The 12,514-nt window shown below is 39.7% G+C and overlaps 1 protein-coding gene across 1 annotated transcript in view; it reads left to right on the forward strand.

The window, feature by feature from the left end:
• The window catches only part of Chn1 (chimerin 1), a 144,626-nt gene that overhangs the window by 59,293 nt on the left and 72,819 nt on the right, over nt 1–12,514 (forward strand). Inside the window, 1 exon segment of the mRNA XM_051184459.1 lies at nt 784–897. Within this exon segment, the coding sequence (XP_051040416.1) occupies nt 784–897 (114 nt within the window).

Below are 12,514 nucleotides of genomic sequence, written 5' to 3' on the forward strand. Positions count from 1 at the left end.
CTTGCGAAAGCAACACATTCAGGGTGGCATGGCCTGTATTCCTTTATAGTCTTTAAATTCTGAGAGGGACATGGTATATGTGTTTATAAATTGCAAATCCTCATATAGGTATAAAGCGATTCCACATTTTAGATTTCTCTTACCACTGCCATTTTACTTTCTCAGTGTTCTATATCAGGGTGTTGTAAATGAATCTCTGCATAAAGGATGCATTTATTGTGTTTATTCTTCCTTCTTTTTTATTCTTTGTTAATGAAAGATAGGGTTTGGACAGGTAGCCAAGGCAAGTGTTGCTCTCTGCTTGTGGTCTGAGTATTCAGCAATGCACATTGTGCACATTATTGGGTGATCATGCCAATTAAAGACAACCCAGGGTCCTGGAAAGTTGCCAGCATGGACTTCCAGCCAGAAGCTTGGATCGCAGCACCAACTGGGAAGAAGAAATGAGATAAATTTTGTGTGTTATTCTTTGGCAAGCCCATATGGTCAAATGGTTACACGAGAAAGGACTGTCCTCTTAGGCAAGGTGGTGGATCCTGCCTTATATGGATGTGGATTTTGCTTCTGGGTTGGGAACTAGACTCAGTAGCTACTTTGGTGCTGTTCTTATCACAGAGAAGCTGGCCAGGGGCCAGACCCAGAGAAGCACAAGCACAGTTAAATCCAAATGCTTTCCTTCCAACGGTGTGGCTGAAAACAACAGGTGAGGGCAGGGGCCATATTTTATCCTGTTATATTGAAAAACTGTGGAGAGCTGGGTCTCTGATTGGCTTTGTTCCATAGGTTTCATGGCATGATCTCTAGAGAGGAGACTGACCAGCTCTTGAGTGTGGCTGAGGGGAGCTACCTCATCCGGGAGAGCCAGCGGCAGCCGGGAACGTACACTTTGGCTTTAAGGTTGGTCATGGACCTGCAATTATAACTCTGCTTTATTTTAAACCTTCTTAACGAATGGCTTTAAAATTTAAAGCCATCCAGCAAGTAATTGAATTTATTCTTGTCTTTTTGGGGTCTAATTACTGTTTTAATAGTTTTGAGACCCTCCTTTAGAGGGAAGCCCTTTGTGATTAAGGATCCAGGCACTTGAAAGTGTGTTTGTCATAGCTGCCTTCTTCAATCATTCCTTTGCTCTCTGCTTTGCTGTGTCAGCTTCCATCTATTTCTCAAATAAGGAAAGACACTACAAGAAAGTTCTTTGTAACTGATGAACCAGTGCCATTTCTTAAGCTGAGTTTTGGTTCTTAGCTGACAGTGTGATGCCTAGAAACAAGTATTTCCCTTAGCCCTGCATTCAGACCAGTCACACAAACAGACACGCAGTAGCATGGCTGCACTGGGCTTACCCTGTGCCAAGCTTCTAGGTGTACTTCATCTTCAGGACAGCTCTCTATATTACTGTGTTTTTTACTTTACAGTTAAGGAAACAGAGGGCCTGATTAACACGGTCAACCACGGTCACATGTTTAGTAAGTTGTGCTAGTATTGTATGCCAGTCAGACTTAGAGTGTGCTTTGAAATACTGCCTGGAATAATTGTTGTCTTTGTCCAACTCTTCATGGGTTAGTTCACACTGGTCTGCTCGAAAAGAGTAAGGAACAGCTGTAACTTCCTGAGGAAGTGCTGAAGGTATCATAGAGCACAGAGAGGATGGAAAGATATCAGTGGTTCAGCCTGACTCCTTCCCCTGCCCTGTGAGTGAGCATGGAATCCATTCCCGTCCTTACATGAGTGTCAATCAATCTTCCAGATAACTTGACTGATACAATTCAGGGTTATTTTATACTAAGTTCTTAGTCCTCTGTGATCTTGGAAAGAAGAGTTTCTCATAGTATTTGTGGAACTTTGCCTTTTGTTACAAATTGTGACGTACAAATCCTCCTTCAACTACTTACTTGTGTTGCTTATTAATTTTAATTGTGATATACAGGGGAAAATATCTGCTTTGGCAACCCAAATATCTTTGTTTATTCTCCTACCAATTTTACCAGAAGACTGAATTGCCTGAAGTGCACTTTTCCTGGTTTGTTTCTATTTTTCTCTGCTTTTTTTTTGCCTGTGCATGTTGGGGACATCACTCAATTGCATCTGCAGTTTTTGAGGTCACTTTCTTTGTATTTCTATCCCTTTAACTTTATGCCAGAATTCTGCAACATTGCATTTCCCATTTGTGGCTGTCATATGATTGTCTAAGATAAATGATCCTTGATGTAACAGCTGATAGAGCAGGGTATCTTGGAAGGAGGAAGAACAAAGTCCTGCTCTCTTGGCTGCAGTTTCCTTACTTTCCTCCAGGATCATGTGGAAGACTTCAGTAGCTTGAACTCACTTTTGCCTCTCGTCTTAGTCATCGTTTAGACTCACACCATCAAATACTCAAGGACCACACATTTAGTTTGGAGTAAAGTTGCCCCCAGACTGCCCATGGTCTTCCTGCTCCTCACCTTCTTGCCCTGTCAGTCTTCATTTGATTTATTTCCCATCCATCAAGATTAGAGAACAGTTAGACATTCATTGGAGGCAAGTGGTGTTTTTGATTTTTGTTCTTTTTTTTTTCTTGCTTTGCTTCTCAGTTCTGTTCTGCTCCTGTTTTGTTTTTCTTGACAGCATTTCTCTGTGTAGCCCTGGCTGTCCTGGTGCTCACTCTACAGACCAAGCTGATCTCAAACTCAGATATTCAGCTGCCTCTGCTTCCCACGTGCTGGGATTAAAGGCATAAGCCACCGCACTGGGAGTGTTTTTAATTCATAGGTGGTAGAATCTAGAGTCTATATTTTGTTATTGAAAAATCACTACATGATTCTTAATTTGGAAAGAAACATCAGGTAAAGAAAGCTGTGGTGTAGGTAGGAAAAGGAATTTATGAAGGTATATTTTGAGTAATTCATGTATTGAAATATACCAGTCTTCACGTTTCAAACTAGATGTATAGCAAGGGAATGTTAAGAAGAATATGAAATAGAGGTTGTATTGAAATGTGTTATTATTACCTCATACTCCCACTGCAGCTGATAACTCTCCCTATTCTCCCAATTCATACCAGTTTGTTTTGTTTTTAACATGCTGTACAGTCTATTCGTGGTAAACAGCTTGTCTAGTTCATAGCCATCTGTGTTCATTGTGCATTTGTTGTGTTAGCCAAGGACTCTCTAAAAAGGGATAAATCTTAAACCTCAGGGTCCTCAGTAGATACACCAAGACCAATATGTCCAAACCGAGTTCATTGCTTTCCTTTCAAATATCATGTGTCTCCATCCCCCTTATCCAGGCTGCTCTTATGGAAACCATGAAGCCGTCTTTGTTTTTCTTCTCAGGCTTAGGTCCTTGCAGCATTCATTTGCCCCAACCTTCCTTTACAGCACACACTAAAACTTACAGCAAATATAGTTTGCTGTTAAAATAAGTATTATTGTTAATACAAACTTCAAAAATAAACTTTGGTTTTGTACTTCTCCTTTAGTCTTGAGGATCCGTATCTTTTTCTATTTCATACACTTCCATAGCTCTCCAAGGCCTTAGATACTGTACCATATTACCTAGTAATTGGGGTTGGGGATTTAGCTCAGTGGTAGAGCACTTGCCTAGCAAGCACAAGGCCCTGGGTTCGGTCCTCAGCTCGGGGGAGGGGGGGAGAGACAAAATAACAAAAAGACCAAAAACAAAACAAACAAAAATAAAACAAGGTAACTGATACTGTACCATATTACCTAGTAATTAAGAGGCGTTTTCATTTGCTCATTTCATGTAGTCAAGCCAGTCATATCTCTTGGATGTTTTCAAAAGTTTCCTTATCAACTCTATGCAATTTGTTGGATTGATAACTATGTGAGGATCTCCTGAAACTAGCTTTGTCACCATAAGTGATCAGCCTGAAATCTCACATAGTTGTCAGAAGTAAAACTGCCTGGGAAGACTGAGACAGGAGAATTACTCGAGTCCAGGAGTTTAAGGCCAGCCTGGCTGATAATATGAGGCCTAGTCTCAAGAGAAAAAAGATAAGAGAGACAATCAGTGTTTAATAAGATTGTAGAGGTGACAGGACACGGGATAGAGAAAACATTGCTTCCTTTCATGGGCCTCTCTTGTACTTCCTCCACCAAAGTTCTCTGCATGTAATGTAGGGGTCAGGCTATGTCTATATGCTCCCATGGTAGTAATTACCTGTAGTCAAAAGAGGGGAGTGCTTCACTAAGTTCATAGTGAGCCGATGAAGGGAGGGCACTGTCAGGACTTACTACCTCCTGTTTCCCAGTGATTTGTAGGTTTCCTGCGGGTTGATCAACATTTGGATTAATTAGAGTTTAAGGAAATAGACATGAAGTAATTTAATTTAACTTAAGACGTTCAGCTGAAAACATGTTTTTCTTATGGTTTTCATAGTTTTAAGACATTTTTTTTTTCTTAGTGCTGGGAATCAAGTCCAGGGCTTTATGCCAACCACTGAAATACCCTACTAGTTTAGGAACTAACTTTTTAAAGTTTTTTTTTTTTTTTAATTTCACTTTACTTTCCATCCACAGTTCTCCCTACCAACCCTCCTCCCACCCCCCCACCTGCCCCCTCAACCCATAGCCCCATCCACTCCTCCCACAGGGTAACGGCTCCCATGGGGAGTTGACAAAAGCCTGGCCCATTAATTTAAGGCAGGACCAAGTTCCTCCTCCCTACATTAAGGCTGAGCATGCATCCTACCCTAGGGAATGGGCTCCAACAAGCTAGCTCATGTACCAGAGGTAGTACTGGTCCTACAGTCAGGGGCCCCTCAAATAGATCCAGCTCTACAATTGTCTACCACATGCAGAGGGCCTAGTTCATGGAGGCTCAGTGGCTGTCTAGAGTTCATGAGTTCCCATGAGTTTGGGTCAGCTGTCTCTGTAGATTTCCCCTTCATGATCTTGGCTTCCCTTGCTCTTACATTCCCTCTCTCCTCTCTTCAACTGGATTCCTAGAGCTTGACTTGGTGCTTGGTTGTGGATCTCTGCATCTGGTTCCATCCATTATTGGATGACGGCTCTATGATGATATTTGGAATATTCACCAATCTGATTACAGGGGAAGGCCAGTCAAGGCACTCTCTCCACTATTGCTAGGAGTCTTAGTTGGGGGATTCCTAGGAATTTCTCTAGCACTGCATTTCTCTCTTATCCCATAATGGCTCCCTCTATCAAAATATCTCTTTCAATGCTCTCCCATTCAGTCCTTCTCCCAATTTGACTATCCCATTCCCCCATGTTCTCATATCCCCTCCCTTTATCATTCCTCCACCCCCAGTTTTCATAGGAGATCTCATCTAATCCCCCTTCCCAGGGCCATCTGTGCATCCCTTAGGGTCCTCCTAGTTACCTAGCTTCTCTGGAGCTGTGGACTATAGTCTGATTATCCTTTACTTTACATCTCATATCTTGTCCTGTCTGTGAAGTGCTTGATGGACAAACATGGGGGCCTGAGTTCGGACACCCTGAACCCATTAAGAAGCTGGGTACAACATACATACCTTAACCCTGGCAGATTTGGGAGCACACTGCCAGCCAGTATACTTGAATTGACAGGCTCCATCCATTCTGTGAGTGAAGAAAGAAGACATTTCAGGAAGCTCCTAGTAGGTAGTGACTCCAGTTCCAGGGAGATAGGATGACTCTGGCCTCCATGAGAGTCCATACACATGTGCATACCTACACATGGACATAGACACATCATTAAAATAATTTAAATTTTTAAAAGAAAAGGTGGAAATATGAAAATGAGCAGTTGTGGAAGAAGGAAGTGGCCATGACACCAATGTGTAAACAGCATGCTATGTTTGGTGTGTGGAGGCCCATGTGGGGTTAGGGATACAGCAAGCACAGCAGTAAAGGCCAGGTTGCTTGGTAGCTCACACTGAGAATTTATTTTTCCTGTAAGAAATTGTAGCCACTGAAGGCTTCTTATAGAAACCTTATACCTGCAGTTTAATCAAAGCAATACGAATGTTGAGTGACTGGGAGGCAGAAGCAGGCAGATTTCTGTATTCAAGGCAAGTCTGGTCAACTGAGTGAGTTCCAGGACAGCCATGGCTACACAGGGAAATCTGTCTAAACTCCATCCCCCCCCAAAAAAAAAGAAAGGAAGGAAGGAAAGAAGACTGAGTGGAATGGGTGGCAATAACTTTTATCAGAACTACTTTGGATGTGGGAATGTTAATAGTGCAACACAGAACACCACACATGCCAGGTTATCATGCCCAAAAGGATGGACATATGAATGGGTTTGCCTTGCCAGAGAAGAAGACCAGGGTCTAGAAAGATTAATTTAGTAAACAGTTTTCCTTGGGTTATGGAGGTCTTTAACAGGGTTTCTTAATAACTTATAGGTTTGCTTTGAGAAGATGTGTTAGCTCCAAATTTGGCAACTCCAGAAATATTTCCGTTAATCTGAGCCGTTTTAGCTTCTCTAAATTGGGAGAAGAACTCGATGTCATATGTGCAGGAGTCTTGGTAATTCCCAAAACTCGGATTCAGACACCCCCAGGACAGATTTGGACTTGTTCCAGAAGATGCTTAAACCCACAGTGCTTGTCACTTCCTCATTTGTTTCATGGGCCAAGACAGGAATCATTTGGAAAGATTTTAAATAATGGAAAACTAGCAAGGGTTTTAACACCAAAAAAGCGTGTTTGGACGCATTGTATTTTCTTTTACAATGCATCACACTTCTTATTTGATAAATTCAGAAGCATATATAGCTTATGTTAATCTGAAAATAAAATTATACAGAACAGTATGTATAGTATCATACTACTTATGTAAAATTATGTATCTGTGGTGCATATGTAAGGAGAGAGCTGTCTAAAAGAATGATCACAAAAATGTTCAGGGTTTATCTGAGTATTGAACTTAAAGATTGTTTTATTTCGTACCATTTAAGTTCATTGATTTTGTTTTCACTCATTATGTGTGTGTCATTTTTTAATCAGAAAAAAAAATCAATAGGGCTGCTTTTCTTTTTAGGAAAAAATGACACTAATTATAACCTTAAACAAAAATGACAGTCAGTTTGTCCCAGATATATAAGGATTATAAATGAGCTTATCAACTTACTTTAGTGACTTATCGGAAGAATGCTTGGTTGGTGGCTGCGGGACAACAGGGGGACAGGTCACAGGTAGTGTCTGAGAATCTGCAGGGCCTGTGTAAGCAGAGCCTAGTCCAATGGAGACTGTGGGAGATGCCATGAGGCCTGCCTGTCATAAGCTTCATCATTTGGACGTCTTCCCTCAGGCCCTGTGTGGTTGATGGGACTCTGTCACGAGGTAGTAGTGCAGTGTGCTTTGGGAGATACTGCATCCAACATTCTATTCAGCTCTTCTCTTGCCTCCATGCTGCCCAGCAGTCCTCGGATGATTGCTCCCCATGCAGTTGGTTCACAAGGAGAGAAAACTGTAGCTAGATAGGCTGGCTGCTAAGATCCTTGGCATTAGTTTCATCCTCAGCTAGCAAATTTAGCATTAAGGGCTTGGAGTAGTGGAGACAAAGGAGAAGAGAACTACTAGAGTTTCTCTATTTGCTGAGGTCATCTAAAATCCTTGCCACTCCTGCCATACTTCACTTCTTTTCAGACCCTTTTGATCAGCCAACAAAAAAGACGACTTGCTAAAGTGATAGGAAAATAAGTTGAGCTAGTAGGTTTTCTTGCTCTCTCATCAACCTCCTTCCCAACCAAAAAGGCCTTGGCTCATCCTGGGGTCTCTGAAGCATCTTCCCTTGGCAGCCAAGCACTACTCTTTCTGACTCTCCAGGCAATATGCACGTCCAGAGGCATGCTTAGCATACCAGTTCACCAATTCCCATGTACAGTGGAATCCTTTGGAGGCTCAAAGTTGTGTTGCCTAATTTTGACCATTTTAACTTCTCATGTTTTCTCAGCTTTCTCAGCCCTAGGCAACTAGTAATCTACCTTTGTCCCTATAAATGTATACATCCTGAACATTTCATATATACAAAATCAAATAATATATGACATTTTGTAACTAATTTCCCCTGGCATGATGTTTCCAGGGCTTATCTGTGTCATGATATGTGTCACATTGTATTCATTTTTATTAGTGAATAGTATCAAAAATATTCCAGCATACAAGAAAACTGTTTATTCATTTACCAGTTCAAACATTTGTATTGTTCCCCCCTTTTGTTTCTGTGATTAATGTTGCTATAAATACAATAATAAAGAGTGTGGTATGTACAAATTTTACGAAGAAATCTGGTTATGTATTTTGGATAAATTCTTAGGAATTAAATGATTGGGTCATATTATAACGTAACAATTTGAGAGTCTTGGGCATATGCTGCAGTGATAAAATATGTGTTCAACAGACAGGAGACTTTAGGTTAATTCCCTAGCAGCACCAAAAAAAAAAAAAAAAAGCTTTAAAAGACTGCCAAATTATTTTCCAAGGTGATTATGCTTTGCAGTTCTATAGCAAAGAAGGAAGAAGAGTCCAGCTTTTCCAGTCAGTGTTTCCTGGTGTCTTTGAGTGTAGATGTTCTGTATGGTATCTTGCTAAGGTTTTGTATTTTACTTGGAAATGGTACTTCATTTTTCAAATTTTTATCATCATCATGATTTTTATTCATTGGTAGTCTGTCTTCGAATTTCACTTCTCTTAAACATGTATAAAGCAGTAGATTTAAAGGGAAGCTAGAGAGTTTTCTGAGCCATCTGCATTGGGTGCCGAGAGCTGAACTCCAGTTCTCGAGATTGTGCGCTACTCTGCTGAGCCAACTCCAACTCCGCCAGCCCCCAGGTACATTCAGAACCAACTGACGGAAATTCGGTTCAGCGTTGGTTTTCTGAGCTTTACTTTGCCAAGACTCTGGCCTGTGCATCTGCTTGGAAGTAGGAAGTATCTAAAGCCTGGTTAAGACCTGTCCTTCAGTAACCAGGCACAGCCCCAAAATATGTTGGTAACATGATTCCTTTTCTTTAACAACAAAACCCCACAAGCTTGGCAAATCCAGCATTGTATTAACAGACTTAATCATTTAATAAATATAACTATTCTCCAAATACCGTTGCAGGCATTCTAATGAATATTTGATGTGCTGTAGCTCTTGGTGTTTGTCAGTCTATTTTGTATTGTGGCAGTCATAGAAAGAATGCTGTTGCATGGCATCTTGAAGATAAATACAGAAGGCAGACATGGCCATATGTGCCTGGCCCAAGGACTCCAATAGTTCCATCTTGGCTTCCCTAAAGGGTGCTTGGTTTTAACACCTTAAACTTGTCACCTCTGTTCATGATAACCAGTTGTAAAATCAGTTTTATATATAAAGTAAGTCCATACAGTACACACTAGTGGGATTTTTTTTTGTTTTTTCCTTTACATTTAATAGATGAGGAAACTAAGGTTCAACTAGAGCAGAAAGCTGAGAATCACAGGCTTTTTAAAATAACAGCCTGACTAATAATGAAACACACATCTATATGTACAATTTTTTAAAAGAATCCGTGCTTTTAAAAATGAATGTTTTAAAATTAGTGACACATTATCATCTTTATAGAGCAGAGAAACTATTGTTTAATGCTTTTAAAGATAGTAATTATACCAACTAAATCTCAAGGGCTAAATTTTCACTTCTCCCAAAAGAGGAAAGCCAAATTAAGTGTGTTCAAAATTCAATGATTTAAACTAAAATTCAACTGTAAGATCACTTTGTGATCATTTATAATCATATAATTTATAATCATTTATAATCAAGAATAATTTGGGGGATAGGATTTGTGTAAGTTGATATAGCTTGGGCTTAGCATTAGCAAGGACCTGGGTTTAATCACTAGCCTTAAAAACATTTATAGTAAATTTCATTAGCTAGTCAAAGGAAAACAACAGTGATTCTTTATTAAGATAAGCATATTTGCTTACATGCCATCTATTTTATCTTTATGGTATTGAAAGTGGCAGGTAGATATGGAAAGTTTTTCAAGAGAAAAGCATCTATGACAGTAAATCAGGTATTTCCCTGGTATATCCCTAATTTACCTTATAGAAACAGTGCTATTTCAGTCATTTGTCTGGACTGCCAGAAATTGGTCATGCCTAAAACCCACATCTATTTTATGACCCATATGTACACTGTGTTATCATTGAGAATTAGTAGAAGCTGACCCGTCTACTAACACAGGTAATTTCTAGTCTTTGCATAAGTTTGCACTGTTGCCTGCCTGGCTATTTAGTTGTATAAGGAACAGCCTATGCCTGACAAGGGCCATCGTTGCTTTATTTCATTTCAGTGGATATTTGGTAGTTTATACAGTGTTCAGCTCCATTCTGTGAGTTTAGCTTTTGGTGAGCTGGTTGATTATTGGTGAGAGACTAGAGAATAAGATGCAGTTTGTTGTGGCTTTAGGCTTAAATGCTGATAAGGTATTACTAAGCAAGGAATTCATGTGATACTAATTCATCTTCATATTTCTGAAAATTTAGTAGGAGGAATACATTCTTACTGTGTTGTGGAATAATAAAAGAGACTGAAATAAAAATAATTGAATTTTGGAATTTGAGTTTTAGCATTAACTGAGTCAGAATTCCCAGAGAATCCCAGTAGCTGTTTGTAAAGGGAATTTTACCTTTAGCTAATACTGAACACTAGTTGAGGGCTTTTTTCATGTCTAGAAAAAGGATCCAAAGGAACTGGAGAAAGATTATGCTGCTAGTGGGCGTTGACATGTTGTATACTATGTGTTCTTTTGATCTGATCGCTCATGATAGGTTCAGTTGGTTGCTATGGTTTCGTTTCAGTTCCTGCAAAGGCTTCCTGTGCTATTTGGAATAAGTGGAAAATGATGCTGTGCAGAATTAATTCTCAAGAATATCTTAAGATTCTTTTGCTTAAGATTTCAAATTGTTTTAAGGGACATCTTCTGGATATTAAAGTAGGGGTGGTGGCTCACATGACGATAGAATTTACTAGTCCTGAAGTGTCACAGTTGATAGTGAGAAAAGGCTAACATAATTAACTGTAAAATGTAAGCCGTTATCGGTGCCATAGCTTTTAAAATGCTTGTACAGATTCAATGTCTCTTACCCAAAAGGCTTGTGGCAAATGTGTTTTAGAACTCAACACATAAATTGTGCGTGTGTGCATGCTGCGTGTGTGTGTGTGTGTGTGTGTGTGTGTGTGTGTGTGTGTGTGTGTGTATCCTAATCCATATACATATATAAATTTAAAGTGGAGTTTCACAAATCTCTGAAGTTTTACTGTAGAGAGGAGGAATTTTCCCAGTAGCCACATGTTTAGTGGAGGGTTAAGAATAGATTCTCTTGTCTTACATCAAGAGGTTTGGGTAGATATACTGAGAAAAAGAAGTCTTTTAATTTTTCTTAATGATTATCTTTTATTTTTCTTACCCAGGTATTCTGAACTACTCATATACAACCTAATTTTAATCTCTTAAAAATTGAAGTATAATTGTGATTGTTAACAAATGTTCACTGTTGTATAGCAGAGCTCTGGAATTTTCATGTCTGCAACTGGAACTATGTACTCACTGAACAACTGTTTTCTCCTCTCTCCTAGCCTCTCCCACCCGTCACCTTATCTTTCCTTCCATTGCTTTAATAGTTGTTGCAATTCTTCATCAGGTGATTCATGAGTATCTATTTCTTTGGGCTTGTTCATTGATTGGGGTGTGCTTCTATAGCTGTATTTTTATGTTACTCGGTTTCTTGGCTTTTGTTTTCTTCTGTTTCTTGTTTTGAGCAGTGTGCTGTCTTCCCCTACCTCCACTAGTATGCATTTTCAGAAACAGCCATTTCTCTCATCCTCTGTATACTGCTTGCTTACCAGAGATCTTTTACCAATCAGCTTTTCTAGACATTCTGAGAGGTTCTGAAATTTGGGGGCTTGGATTGATTTCTTTTTTCAGGTTTTGTATATATAATCTTTCAATTGGAGAAATTTGCCCTGCCCCTGGTGTTTTATATGTGCAGTACCAGGTTCTGATATACTGCAACTAGATGCTACACCCATCCTTCATTCTCAGCATTTCCAGTCATCCAATAAAGCTTACTCTGTATAGCCATAGGTTCTGGAATGAAAGTATACTTCCTCTAATATGGCATTGGTACTGAACACATGGAGTTTTTTTTTTCTAGTCATTATACCCAGAAGAGTACAATATATGATGTTTACAAAGTTTACATTGTTTTAGGTGTTTCAGTAGCAGGAGATATTTAAAGAATAAAGAGGATACTGTGCCATTGTATTGAAGGGACCTGAGTTTCTGCAGCATTTGATCTCCATGGGGGTCCTAGAACCAGTCTCTTGTGGATATTGTGTAGCTACATGCCAATTCACAAAATGAGTCAGCAGACACAAGTCTCTTACACATCTCTCTGAGTAGCAGAATGTTGCATCTACTGTTGCATATACACTTGCAACACTTGCCCTTCTCCACTTGCTAAAGAGAAGTCATGATTTGAACAACCTTGCCCACTCACATTGAGCTACACTGCACTTTGTGGGTGGCAACTGCAGGACCT

This window comes from Phodopus roborovskii, unplaced genomic scaffold (assembly GCF_943737965.1).
Source record: "Phodopus roborovskii unplaced genomic scaffold, PHOROB, whole genome shotgun sequence".
In the NCBI taxonomy this organism is placed as follows: domain Eukaryota; kingdom Metazoa; phylum Chordata; class Mammalia; order Rodentia; family Cricetidae; genus Phodopus; species Phodopus roborovskii.